Source organism: Phaenicophaeus curvirostris, chromosome 5 (assembly GCF_032191515.1).
Source record: "Phaenicophaeus curvirostris isolate KB17595 chromosome 5, BPBGC_Pcur_1.0, whole genome shotgun sequence".
Taxonomy (NCBI): Eukaryota; Metazoa; Chordata; class Aves; order Cuculiformes; family Cuculidae; genus Phaenicophaeus; species Phaenicophaeus curvirostris.
Genome location: NC_091396.1, coordinates 61774269 through 61787161, shown reverse-complemented (window position 1 = coordinate 61787161; position 12893 = coordinate 61774269). Strand labels below are relative to the sequence as shown.

The 12893-nt window shown below is 39.0% G+C and overlaps 1 protein-coding gene across 6 annotated transcripts in view; it reads right to left on the bottom strand.

Annotated features, from left to right (window-relative positions):
• Positions 1–256: 256 nt before the first annotated feature.
• PPP1R13B (protein phosphatase 1 regulatory subunit 13B) overlaps positions 257–12893 on the bottom strand; it is a 76466-nt gene continuing 63829 nt past the window's right edge. For 4 of the 6 annotated variants that reach the window (XM_069856774.1, XM_069856772.1, XM_069856773.1 and 1 more), the window contains 9 exons: positions 11153–11308; positions 7751–7920; positions 6367–6868; positions 5050–5816; positions 3419–3556; positions 3208–3341; positions 2390–2556; positions 1415–1614; positions 257–544 (listed from right to left, as the gene is read on the bottom strand). In XM_069856774.1, coding sequence (XP_069712875.1) covers positions 503–544; positions 1415–1614; positions 2390–2556; positions 3208–3341; positions 3419–3556; positions 5050–5816; positions 6367–6868; positions 7751–7920; positions 11153–11308 — 2276 coding nt within the window. In that variant the 3' untranslated portion in view covers positions 257–502. The remainder of the gene's footprint in view (positions 545–1414; positions 1615–2389; positions 2557–3207; positions 3342–3418; positions 3557–5049; positions 5817–6366; positions 6869–7750; positions 7921–11152; positions 11309–12893) is intronic. The other 2 variants (XM_069856775.1, XM_069856776.1) reach the window with 1 other exon arrangement.

Sequence of the window (12893 nt, the reverse complement as noted above, 5' to 3'; positions counted from 1 at the left end):
TGGTGACAAGTTAATGATGCATGTAATAGGTGAAGATCTTGTGTGCTAGAACACAAAGACTCGATCGGTAATGAGAACTCAACATTGACCAATATTGAACAAAATAATATCCAAAATCCTGACGTGGGACAGTTACTGTGGGGCTGGAGCAAACTGGACAGCATATCTGCACTCCGCAAATGACACCTCTGAACATTGAACACAAGAAAGCTCCTACCACAGAACCTTAACTTAAAACACTGCTGCAGACGAGAGCTGGCACAACACTAGGTAGTGGAGGTATCGCTCTCCTCATCAGTGGTGGGTCACATAAAAACGATCCTCATTTACAAACTGCAGATCTTGAAAATCTTGGTTGCTGTCCATTTAACAAGAGAAAGCACCGTTAAAACTAAATATCATAGTTTTATTTCTCTGTGTGAAATGATCAAAAATGATGGCTCCAGTGTATGTTTTAAGTTTCCAGTTACCAGCACGGTATTGCACTGTTGTACAACTGAATTCAAGCCAGGGTTCGCTGTCTGGGTTTTATTCGGGGGTAGAGCTGTAAAATCAGAATAAATATATTAGGCTTTGCATGGCTGAATCCAAGTTCAGTATAAATCAACTCAATTATACAACCAAGGGGTACTTATTAGCGAGAACTGGGTGATGAAGCACTCTGGGTTTGAGGTGTTTGTGAGCCATTGCATGTTCTTAGGTAACTTCTTAAAAATGAAACCAGGAGACCAAGGGCTGTCATGTTCCTACCAACAGCAGCAAAACTGCTGCTCTGACAGGGACTTTGTTCTTTCAAGTCGTTCTTTCAAGATCCCGGACTAGACCAAAGGATGCTTTATGTAAGTATGAGAATCCCAGGCCGAGCCCTATAGAGTGCTCGTTTCCTGCTCTGCAGGGTATTCTTAAGGATTTTGTCTTACTGAGTAGCCTTACGTTCCTGCTCTCTCATGACAGCAGCGTTCCATTAGACTGAGAGCAGCATAAACAATTTGCCTACAGTTGTCACGCTCAAGGCTCTTCCCTGTTTTAGATTTGTCCATATTGATATTTTGTTGATCTTGTGCCAGGTATTGAAAAACCTTCCTAAAGAACCTCCTGGGCCAGAGCTTTGAGCAGCCAACAGAGCCACTGCACTTTACATGGGGCCCGCTATTTTAGCCAAAGGAAAAAAAAATCCTATGGAAGATATAAGCATTAAATATATTAACTGGGCAAATAAAAACCAGCACTAATCTCCTAACCACAGCCTCTCATTTTTGTTTAAAATGACAGAGAGGCCAGAGAGAATAAGGATAATCTGCTTTGCAGCACATCGTAGTGTAGCTGCATGGTGCACCCAGGGATTCTGACCAAAGATCAATCTACAGAAGGAAGTAAAAAATAGAAGGGAGAAGGTAAATTAGTAAGAACTTACCCCAAGAAGATTTTTAGGCACGTAGCCTTCTTTGTCATTGAGGCGGGCCCACCACCACTCTGTTTCATTGTCATCCTTGCGTCTTAGGATCGTAATGGCATCACCCTCGTGGAATGACAACTCATCACTATTCTGGGCTTCATAATCCCACAGAGCATACACCACGCCTTTGTTCATCACTCCCAGCTTCTCTTGCACTCCTGTTAACAACAAATCAGAGAACACCCTAGATGGTGAAATAGCCTGGTTTTCCCTCGGAGATTTTCAGTATGGACACTGTGACCCAAATATTAGTGTCTTAGTAATAAAATTTCATTAACAATTTTCAGCACTTCCGTGATTAAATGCTTTCAGAAATCTATTTAATAAATGAAGCCAGATCTTACAGAATATTTGAAACCAATTTAGAGCATAAGGTTTTTTCTCCTTTATTACATGTGCAATAGAAACTTTACAATCTTATTTTTTATAACAAGTGATAGGACAAGAGGAAATGGATGAATTTACATCTTCTATGTAAATTAAAGATTTGTCTGCTTCATCAAGGTACTTTTCATGCAAAATATATCTTAGTAACTAAACATATTCTGTAAGTTAATTATTCTTAAAGTACTCGTGTTTCTTCATGTGATCTGCTACAAATCTGTGCATCTGGAAGTTGGGAGTAAATCTGTCAAGATACTTAACAACTCGCTGCTACTGCCAAAACCTCCCATGGAAGCTTTTCCTTGAAATGGAGCCAAATCAAACTTTCAAAATCTGTAACATTAGAAGGAGCCTGTGAAGTAACTCTGAGAACAGAAGGACTGGGAGCACAGAATAACAAAAAGGCTGTTTTGGTTTTAGCATTTTGAAAGAACAGGTGATGGGCAGCATTGTCAAGTCTGGGGCCTAAGCAGATTGTGCAGATCAGAGACAGCAAGGAATTGATTTTAGAAAAGCTGAAGGAGTTTGTAAAGCCATGTCACATCTTACCATACAAGAACTGGGAGCACTGAATATAACCCTCTTCCATCTCTTCACACTTGTCTGCAGCAGTTTCTATATCACTTATAGTTGAAGCAAAAATAGCTGCCCCAGATTCAACCAGCAGTTTGCAAAGATGAACGCTATTGCAAGAAGCAGCACAATGCAAGGGTGTCCTGAAATAAAGCAAATATGTACACAAGAAAAAATGAACTTCCATGAATCCTATGTTGTCTTCCCAACACAGAGTTTAGCCTGTCTGTTCTTAAAGGAAACGGTTTATGATTACAGCATATACATGCTTTGCCTAAAAACGGTCAAGCAGCTGGAGTAGATTCCAGTATTTACCTGCCCTCAATAAAGCCAAACAATATAAAATAGATGTTAGCACAAATGTCCATTTTCATAGCTTACAAAGCTGCTGGGTGTAGAAGGTTATTGTATCCCTTCCAAACGCTGCTGGAGTGCTACATCTGCCTGCAAGGCTCCATTCCAGAACCCCCAACTCTGTGGTGGGTTATATGAAGATTAAACTAACAGATCAGCTTTTGTTGCATGTTATTTACAGTTCAATTATTTCAGCATCTGGACAAGAGATGCAGCTACACCACTAAGGTTTACTTAGCATGTGATTTGTGTTCTTGCCCACGGGCTAAGCACAGTGTAACCTTGCATTTGCACTTGTCACCATCTAGCGATGAGAAAGTGCTCATTGCAGGGGGGTAAAAGGAGAGGAAATGGTTCCCCAAACAAGGCTTGACTAAATTTGGAATGTGCATCAAAATGGTGTTTCTCCCCGATGCCAAGTTAAAAATCTCAACACGTACCACCCATCGCTGTCTGCTGCGTTTACATTTACGCCAAAATCAAGCAGGAACTTCACAATGTGGTGATGACCAGCACACACTGCGTTATGCAAAGGTGTAATTCCTTCATCATTTGGTTTACTGGGATCATCAACCTGTTGAAAACAAAATAGTTCAGCACTTCTGTTTTTTCCTAAACATTGAAAGCAGTTGCCATTGTTTAGAAGCTCACCTCGTATATGATGCGTTGTACGAGATCAAACTCTCCCTCTAAAGAAGCATCTAGGAGGAGGGCCAGTGGATTGAACTTCACTCTCAGACCATGGCCTGTTCTTTCTGAATTAGGTTTCTTCAAGTTGGTACGTTTTGTCTGAGTAGAGATGAAGGTTAGAAGACATCATTGCAGGTTGTGTAAGTAGTACAGATGATTCCATTTCTTTTTAACTAGCTTAAGAATCCTGTCCTCCTTAAATGGTAATTAGAACTATGCAAACATTACCATTTTCAAGTCTCTAAATAAAAGGCTTGATATCTTACTACATCTTACTCAGTTAAAAAGTGAAAAAGCGTGTCAATATAATTTAGAAGCTCCTAATTAACAGGTCGTAAGCAGAAGGAACCAAGTGCTAAAGTCAATGGTTTTTGAGCACCGCTACCTGTTATATATAAGCGAATGTGTTTCTGGTGGATTGTCTGAGACGCTGTCAAATATTTTGCTTAGACTGGAAAAGCAGGGCACAACCAAGTCTGAGCATCAGTCTCTACTCAAAGGAATGTCTGCCTTGAATTATCAAAAGTTTCTGCTGTAGATCAGCACTGAAGAGCTTTGCTGTAGGAAATGAAGCTATTTTATGTGACATTCTAGCTGGCATTATCAGAAGCAGCATTCTCAAGATCTGAAACACATTTACATGTGTTTCGAGAATATGCTGAATCACTCACGTGTGTCTTTGTCACTTTCCAGAAAAAAAAGCACTTTTAGAGAGTGCTTTTGGTTTCTAGCACTGTAAGATCCATTTTCATTTATACTTCTATTTTGTGTGGCTATTTCAGTTTGCAAAAGAAACCTTTCACAGTATCAGTAATATCTGTTGCTAGCATATTCCATTCTCCAAGAAGTATCCTGGCCCACCTGCGCTCGTGAAAGTGCACAAGGTCCCTTTGTGAACCAAAAAATGGAGGTATGCTTTGAAACCAATGGTAAAGTGAGTCATATCAATGACTAAGAATAAAATGCCTTTTTCTTCCTATTTTCAATTCTCCATATGCTGTAGATTTTGGTAATGACAAGTATTTAAAAGAGCTTGGTGCAGCTGTGGGAGGGACTTTGAAAGCAATTCAAATTATGTGACAAGCCCATTAGAAAAACATTTCTGCTAAAACAAATCAGCTGTGTTGCGGTTGTCAGCCCTGGTCTCGCATCTCTCTGTGGAGAGGGGAAAAGGAATGTGCTCTCCCAGAACAGCTATTTCAGCTTGCTTGCAATTTCAAAAGCTTCCCACTGCCATAGTTTACCCTTAGTTTCATACAGTTAGTTATCTTTCTAGACCTGGGGAAATCACAAAAATATTTTTAATGGAATCCCAGATCCCAGAATCAGTTCTACAAGAGTATATTCCCCAAAAAAGTTCTGTGGGATGAAGCACATACACAACCTCCTGCTCCCTGTATGCATAGTTCCTTATTAAAGTGCTACAGCAGTAAAGAAACTATTCCATCAGAATTCTCCTTGGAGTCCTCATGGTTTTCTTTTAGTATCATGAAACTTGAAGTTGAAACAGGGCATTTAGCATAAGCTTACCATCTTCCAATTATGCTTAAACACACAGCTAATCACAAAATTATCTTTGGGTTTTTACTTACTGGAGGAAGAGGAGGAGGAAGAGCAGGTGGCAAAGGAGCTTCCTCTTCTACTGGAGAGCTGACCTCGGGCGTAGGACTGGATGACTGTTCGGTAGAAGGAACTATAGCAAGATTGTTGTTGTTATCTTCAGTTGTCTCAGATGTTTGATTTGTAGTTTCAGTGCTGATCAGTTCCTCGGTAGCAGGAGAAGGTAATTCGTTATCATTAGCATCTGATGAAGCCGGTGGCTCATCAGGAAGAGGAACTGTAGGTTGCACAGGAACAGGTTCTTCAATATTGCCATTGGTACTAGTGTTACCATTATCAACATCTGCCAAGATGCCTATGAAGTCCTGTGGATTGCTTGGCTGATAAAAAGGAGCACTTTCTATTCCTCCAGCAAGAGTATTAAAGCGCTGATATAATAATTTTTGTATATTTGGTCCACTTGGCCCTTCTGGTTCAGTAATAGAACTACGCTTCTTTAATGGCCTAGGAGCATTGGCCAATTTTCTTCTGAGGGCTTCAAGGTCAGCATCGCTTTGATATCTTAGGGGTGAATGCACAATAGGTGTGAGCTTAGTAGGACTGAGAGGACGAGGGATGTTTTCCACATTGCTGTTCTCACTGGGTGGCGGAGCATTTTCCAGCTCTTGATCTTTTTCGGAGACCTCAGTCTGTGGCTGAGATTGTGGCTGTGAGGAAGTCTGGGCAGGCAAAGAACCATGAAGGAATGGCAAAGGCGAGGGAGAAGTGGAACCAGATTGTAATACTGGTTTCCCATAAACTGAAGAAAAGAAAGATGGAAAACAGTGAAGAAATGTTCTCAAACTACATAATATCGGCAAGTAAACCAAATGTGTCTCAGTTGCTACGTTTGACACTAATACAAAAGGAAATGTCATACTAATTATATTGGAACCTATCAAAACATAAATAAGTGCTCACCTGTTGGTGACTGTGATGCTTCTTACAATTAGAAGCTACAAGTAACATCTGGAATGTTTTTCCTCTTTCGTAAGGAAAGACTAAAAGGAGAAAAACTCTCCCATCTATACACTGTTTTTTCAACTTATTTCTAAAAGTACTGGTGGAGTATCCAGACTGTATTGTTCTAATTGCATCTTGTTTTAAACATATACTTAAGTAAACATATACTTAGCACCCCAAAAATATATGGGATCATTTTTCTGCCATGCAGCATACGTAAAAATAGCTTTCCTATTCTCACGGATTTAGACAAGTTTTTCAAATTGATATGGAAAGTAAGCTAAGCCCAACAAGTAGATCTTAACAGTCTATTTCAAAGGGAAAAAGTAAAGCAAAATTTATTCTACCTGCTTTTACTGATTTATTTAAGGTATTGTATACAGCTTGTTGATAATTCTTTGGTGGTGTTGCTTGCTGAAGATACATTGAGTAGATGGAACTGGAGTTCACTGTCTGTGGCCCTTTTCTGGGAGACTGAGGTCTTGATCCTTTGTCAGCTAGAAAAGGTCTGATTGCCACAGTTAAAGGGAGTTCTGGCCTGCCATCTCCTCCTGGAAACAAGGGGGAACTGGAAGGTTGATACGTGGGGCTGGGAGGAACAGAAATTCTCTGTTGAATCTGCTGTGAAGAGCTGGGCTGATGTACATTGCTTGGTGGCGGAAGTGGAACAGGTCTTTGCCGGTTTGTTATATTGGTGCCAGGTCTGGGCAGGCTGCCATCCTTCCTTCTTTCTAGAGAATTTGTAGAACCTGTTCCTAAAGGAACTGGACTTGGATAGGTCCCATAGTTTTGAGGCAACTGCTTGCTTACACCAGGAATTGTTGGTGGCACCTTCCCCAGGTCAAGACCCTATGTAAGCACAAAAAAAAAAAGTATATAATATTTAATTGAATAAAATACTGGTGAGCACAAATATTGCTCACTCAACCAAACATGCTAATAATCTTGTGTGACAGTAAAGGGGTCAATATAAACAACTTGTGTTTCTTAGTCACTAGACAGGATGCTACCTGAATTTATCACAAGATCTCATCATACATCAGCCACTGTTTAAAGCATCTTCAGCTATAACACATTAATTGGAATCCAAAACTATTTGAATACGTTCAAAGCCTGCATAACTTAGTTCCAAGTTCCAGAACTTAGTTTGTAGTTGATAATGTATTTGATAATATATAGTGTGATAACAGAGTGTGTGCTAACAGAATGTGATATATACATGTATAATATAGAGTTTGATAAAGACAAGTTCCTTATTTTTTCAAGACTGCAGTCTGAAAGAATTCATAAAGTACAAGAACAGTGCAGACACCACCAGTGGACTCACTCAAGGATGGATTTAATGACTTATTTTGTGAGATTTTTGTGAGAAAAAGACTGCACTGAAAATGTGATCATCTACACCAACGGAAAATAGCAATGCAGATGTGAATTAGAAAAACAGGAAGGTGGGGGAGATGATTAGGAGAAGCAAAGGAGAGAAAAGGGGAGATAAGATATGTAAAAGAATGGGAAGGAGTACAACCTACTGAAGATGGAAAAGAAATCAATGAATGGGATGAGAATGAAAAAGGAACAAGAGGAATAGAAAGGTAATTTTCTTTCCAACTTTTAAAATAATCGTCAGCAGGGTTACAACGTGTATGTAAACGAAGTAAGTTCACCTACGGAAGCCAAAGGTTCATAATTTCAGCAAAACACATCTGTAAATATATCACAGATGATACCTACCAGCTTATCAGTACTTCCTAATACTGAGGTTGGCAAAGGCTGGCTGGATATAGTTCCTTGTTTTAAAGCAGTGTCCATGCTCGATTCTTTCCAGTCTGCGTTGGAGATCTGAGGGGGTTTTACCACAGGGGTTGAGCTCTGTTTAAGTACTGGCCAATTTCCATCATTAGCTTGAAAACAGACAAAATTACTACATTTAAGATAATCCACACCAGCATTGTAAACAAGCAAAACAACACGTGAAGTAGAATAGCTTAGAATATAACAGGATTGATTTGATTCCAGAAATTAGATATATCCCTATTAATCTGCGATTCAGAAATAAATACCGAAAGCCTAATCACTGCATATAATACACTGTTCATTACCCTCTGACACTCAAATTGGATTGACAATTTCTATAGAAAAAAAGATGGTTAAAATTTTGGTTTGAGCATTACATATTCTACTATTAGAAGGCAAACAAGTTCAGGACAATAATCCTTACAGAAACACTTCACTGACATATTTCTTTCGTACTCTGTAGAGATGCTGTGAATTATGCTTCGTGTCTATGTAAGCTCTGAGTGAACTTACTCCAAATTTAATGCATGGTTACTGCATTCATTCACTCATAACAGGATGTAAAATCTCCTTTCAACAATGGCAAGGAACAAAAGCAGACATCGCTTTGCTGGAAGTGGCAGCTAACTTACCTTTTGTTTTTTCTTCAACATACTCACTTGATTAGAATTGCCCTAGAGATTTAATTTTAAATAAATTTATTGTCAGCTTCAACTCATAGTGTCACGACACAAATTGTGGGATTTTATCTTCATCATACACAAAAAAATTACGCATAGCTGCACATAAACTGAGGCAACAAATCCTTAATGAAGTCCTAGGTGCAGTGAGGCGTTACTCTATTAACTGCATGAGACTATTTAGTTTCTGTTCCCTAAGTAAGCAACAGAGATTAAATAGCCTGATAATTACAGCTGTTTTATAGTAACTAGATCCCTGGTTAGATGCTAAGGTTTTGATTTGCTTTTAAAAGATTAAACTTGATGTTTCTCTTACTCTAAGGAGACCAGAGATCATTCCTCCTCCCCTACTGGCTGTAATTATCTTAGTGGAGTACTTAGAATCAGTAAAGATGATACATAACATTTAACTAACTTTACTAGAGGATAACAAAATGGGAATGTGAGGGGTGGAGTGTGTGTAGATTTACTGAGATTTCTGGACCCCATAGTAAGACAATTTCAAATGGTATTTAATGGCAAAGTTTCCCATTTCATTTCAGTTTTAAGACCCTAGAAAAGAGAATCAGCATGGCTAATTCTAGAATTCTTTGCCATCCTCTGTGTAGGATAGCAGATAGTCTAAGAGTAAGTGGCACAGGAATATGCTAATTGCAGCGGATTTAACATCAGCACTCCACTATCTATCTGTGAGCCGGATCTTCTTTATTGATCCACGAGTCTTATCCTTTTCTTCCCATCTGTGGAAATGACAACCTAAAGATGTCTTGACAATTACCACCCAATGTTTTCACCCTATGAGTGCAAATTCACCCTATTAGCTCATAAACATATTTATAGGTTTGCTAAAATTTTATCGGTTTCAAGTAAGCAAAAGCCAAGATGTTCTGCCTCTGCATTTATGCTATCATACTACTAATTTTTTAATTCTATCTGCAGAACGTTCCTTGATAGTCCACACATAATATCGCATTAACCTTTCAAATTCAGATCAACTGTGTTTGGATTCTGAGAGATCATTACTTGGAGCAATTTTTGTAGTTAGTAATTTAAATAAGGTTAACACTTGCATATTTTTACACTGCGAATACAGAGATCACTTTTAACATTTGCAAAGTACCAGAAAGTGAAGTAATAAGGTCCTGCTTTAATACTGGCAACAGCCAAGAACTGGACGTGTTGGAGGTCTTGTCTGTTTTTGGTTTTAATCATCTGGTTATCAAGAGCAAGAGGAAAAAAAGATGAAGGTATAAACACTTCGATCCTAAATAATAACAAACTTTCAAAGTATGCACTGAATTAACATTTACTGTACAAAATACACACGACGTTCCGTAACTCCAATAAAGTTGATTCAGTAAAACTTTTGTTTTGAAGACGTTACAACTGATTCATGCCAAACATTAAAACATCTTTGGCTGTAAGTTTAGCTTTTAAGAAAGCACTTATGGAAACAACAGTAAAAATCCCAAAGAATTTAATTATCTTACCTGCAATTACAAGCCCACACTCTTCTATCTAGACAGACAGTTATACAAAACCATCCTGTAATCCTTTTAATTCCAAATATTAGTAAGTTCATCCCCAAACTCTGAGGTAAGAGACTGCAAACAAATTCAGAGTCTCTCTCTATCTTCTCTGTTTCATTCTACCTATCTAAACATCAGAATTCAGCTGTTCCCACCCTCATGTCCTTTGTATCACAACCTGGCAGACTTGCCAGCCACCGTCCATTTTTTATGAGTGCACCTCTCACGTACTCCCAAAGCCCAAGCTGAATCTCATGCTCTTAACGAAGCTGCTGATAATCTGCAACTGCAGTGTACGGTGCCAGCGGCTGTGTGATAGGTGCTAAGAGGAGGCAACTAACAGCACCTGCCTTCTGCTGTCTTTGGTTAGACTGAACAGGTCCCTGACTCTCTTGCCCATCTGATGGCAACGCCCTCTGACAAGCCCTCACTGGCTCCTGCTCTCAGCCGCCGCAGCACCGTTTCAGCCCACTGGCTTAGTTTCCTCCTTCAAATGTAATCTCATCTGCTGCTTCTAAGACTACTTAACAATCAACTCCCACCAATCTATTTTGTATTTACATAAATAAGACAGTGACATGCAGACACAAAAGGTTTTGTGCATTTTCTCTCATTTTACCCAAAAACTTCTAAGTCTGGATCCTGGATACTTACTGTAGTAACTGAAGTGCAAACAAAACATGGAGTATAATATTTTTGTCCAGTGGAAGTCAGCAAGATTCTTGCTATTGACTTGACAGGGTGAGCTTTTATCCCGGATCTGGGTCCAGTGCAACACAGAAACTCAAACCTGCATGTAATAAATCTATCTAATCTGAGATACACTAAACCCTGCTTTGGTAGTAACTATGAATTTTCTAATAACGATTAGAAAATGTCAAGGATTTTCACTGAAGAAAACTCATCCTTAGACACTACTCCAGTCCTCCTGGGATGAATTTGCTGCTAATGTTTCCTTCAAAGAGAAAAAGCAACTTCTCCACAATTTTCTATTTCGACAGCATCTTCTGCTTGCCATACCATAACACAAGTTCTAAAGATGCTGTTTAATATGCATCTGTACGCAAGAGCTCAGATGACCATATTAAAAACTGAGTTCTTAGCTAGCCAGACATCTTCTATGGACTCACAGTGCTGGGTGTCAAAAACAGTAGGTGCCAGGCGGATGACATTGTGAGCAGCAGACTGAAGAGGAGTGGGAGGTGACAGAATAGGATCCACTATTATGTCTAAATCAGAAACCTTCCAGGTGTCTGGAGTTTTTTTCACACACCCACAGTCTGTCTCTACCGGACACACCAAGGCAGATCCAGTTACACAGAAAGAGAAAAAAAAAGAGTGGTGGAAAAATTATGACAATGACAATGGAGAAATGAGAACAGGAACATACAGATAACGAGAAATAAAAGCATGACAGTTGAAAAAAATTCTCAATTTCTTTTCTTCCTGGGAGCGTATAAACTCCTCCTTACATCAATCTATTTTACAGGACTTTATTCAAGAACAGCTGGAGTAATCAACACAAAGTCAGTCCTAACGTAGAATAATTACTTTTCTAAAACCAAAAATTATCATTCAGAAATCTTATAACCTCCTGAGTTAGGTCTAGAAGTGGGTACGTATGTCTTCTGAAGACAACATTTACAAAATAGTGAATTATTTTTGGTTGGTGAACTTAGACGTTATGAGCTATCCTTTCCCATATGTGGAAGGGAATCCACAAGTCTGAAGACAAAACTGTTGCAAATCTGTCACGTCACTCCACAATTAAGTCATTCCACATTCTTAAGACTTTCCCATAAAACCACAGTGATGGGATTTGTACACTAAAGGTATTGTTAAATTACTAATTCCAACAAAAAAGACTGGGGTTTTTAAGTTCTGTTTGGACAGTTTCACTTTCTGACCTTGGGCAGCAGGAGGGGGAGGAAATCCTATCACTCTTTCCTATAGAGATGTTCAGACTGTCCTCCCTCAATCTTGCCCTTTCCAATTTGAAAACAAGCTGCAGGCTTTGCCGGAGTATTCAGTTTTAAGTACTGGAATGTAAGTCAATAATGCAGAAGCTTTGCTTTACAAGTCATTGCTTATCTCATTTTTAGATCTCTCTTAGGAGACCAGGTAAACTATAACCTGTGGTTAGACCTATGGGATCATGCATTTTTATTTGTTGGATGAGGCTTTGAGCAACCTGATCCAGTGGAAGCTGTCCCGGCCCACGGCAGGGGAGTTGGAACTGGATCATCTTTAAGGTCCCTTCTGACCCAAACCAGTCCATGATTCTATGATTATGCACTTTTTCCTAGCTAACCATTTCTTACGAATTCTGATTTTGCCAAGATGTGAGCAGAGAGCTGAGCTTTGCCAGAATGAGAACTTAAGGCACAAATGTCATGACCTGCTTCCTTTGGTCTCCAATATAAATTAAAAAGAAAAAAACTATATTATAACGTAGATGGTATTATTAATCATGGAAGACATGAGACTCAATTCTGTACATCAAGTTCTGGTGAGTACTCTGTGGGGCCAGGTCCTTCACTAATGATGGCAAAAACAAGTAAAGAGTATCAATGCTAAAGTTATTCCATTTCAGAAATGCTTTAAGCACCACAACTTCCATAACTTGGAGCAAAAACCTCCCATAGTTTTTATTGCATTTTATTCTGTTTTTCTGTTCAGTCTCCTTCTGAGAAGTAATATTTTTACTTGTCACTAGCTTTGTTTTACTTGACAAAAAGCAACATACTATAAATAATTCTACAAAGTTGATGTCATTATTACATCCAAACACACAAACTAATTGAAAAGCTATTAAAGAACACAGAATTTGTGAAGGAACATGTGCTCCTTTAAGTAGTGTACCAGCTAGTA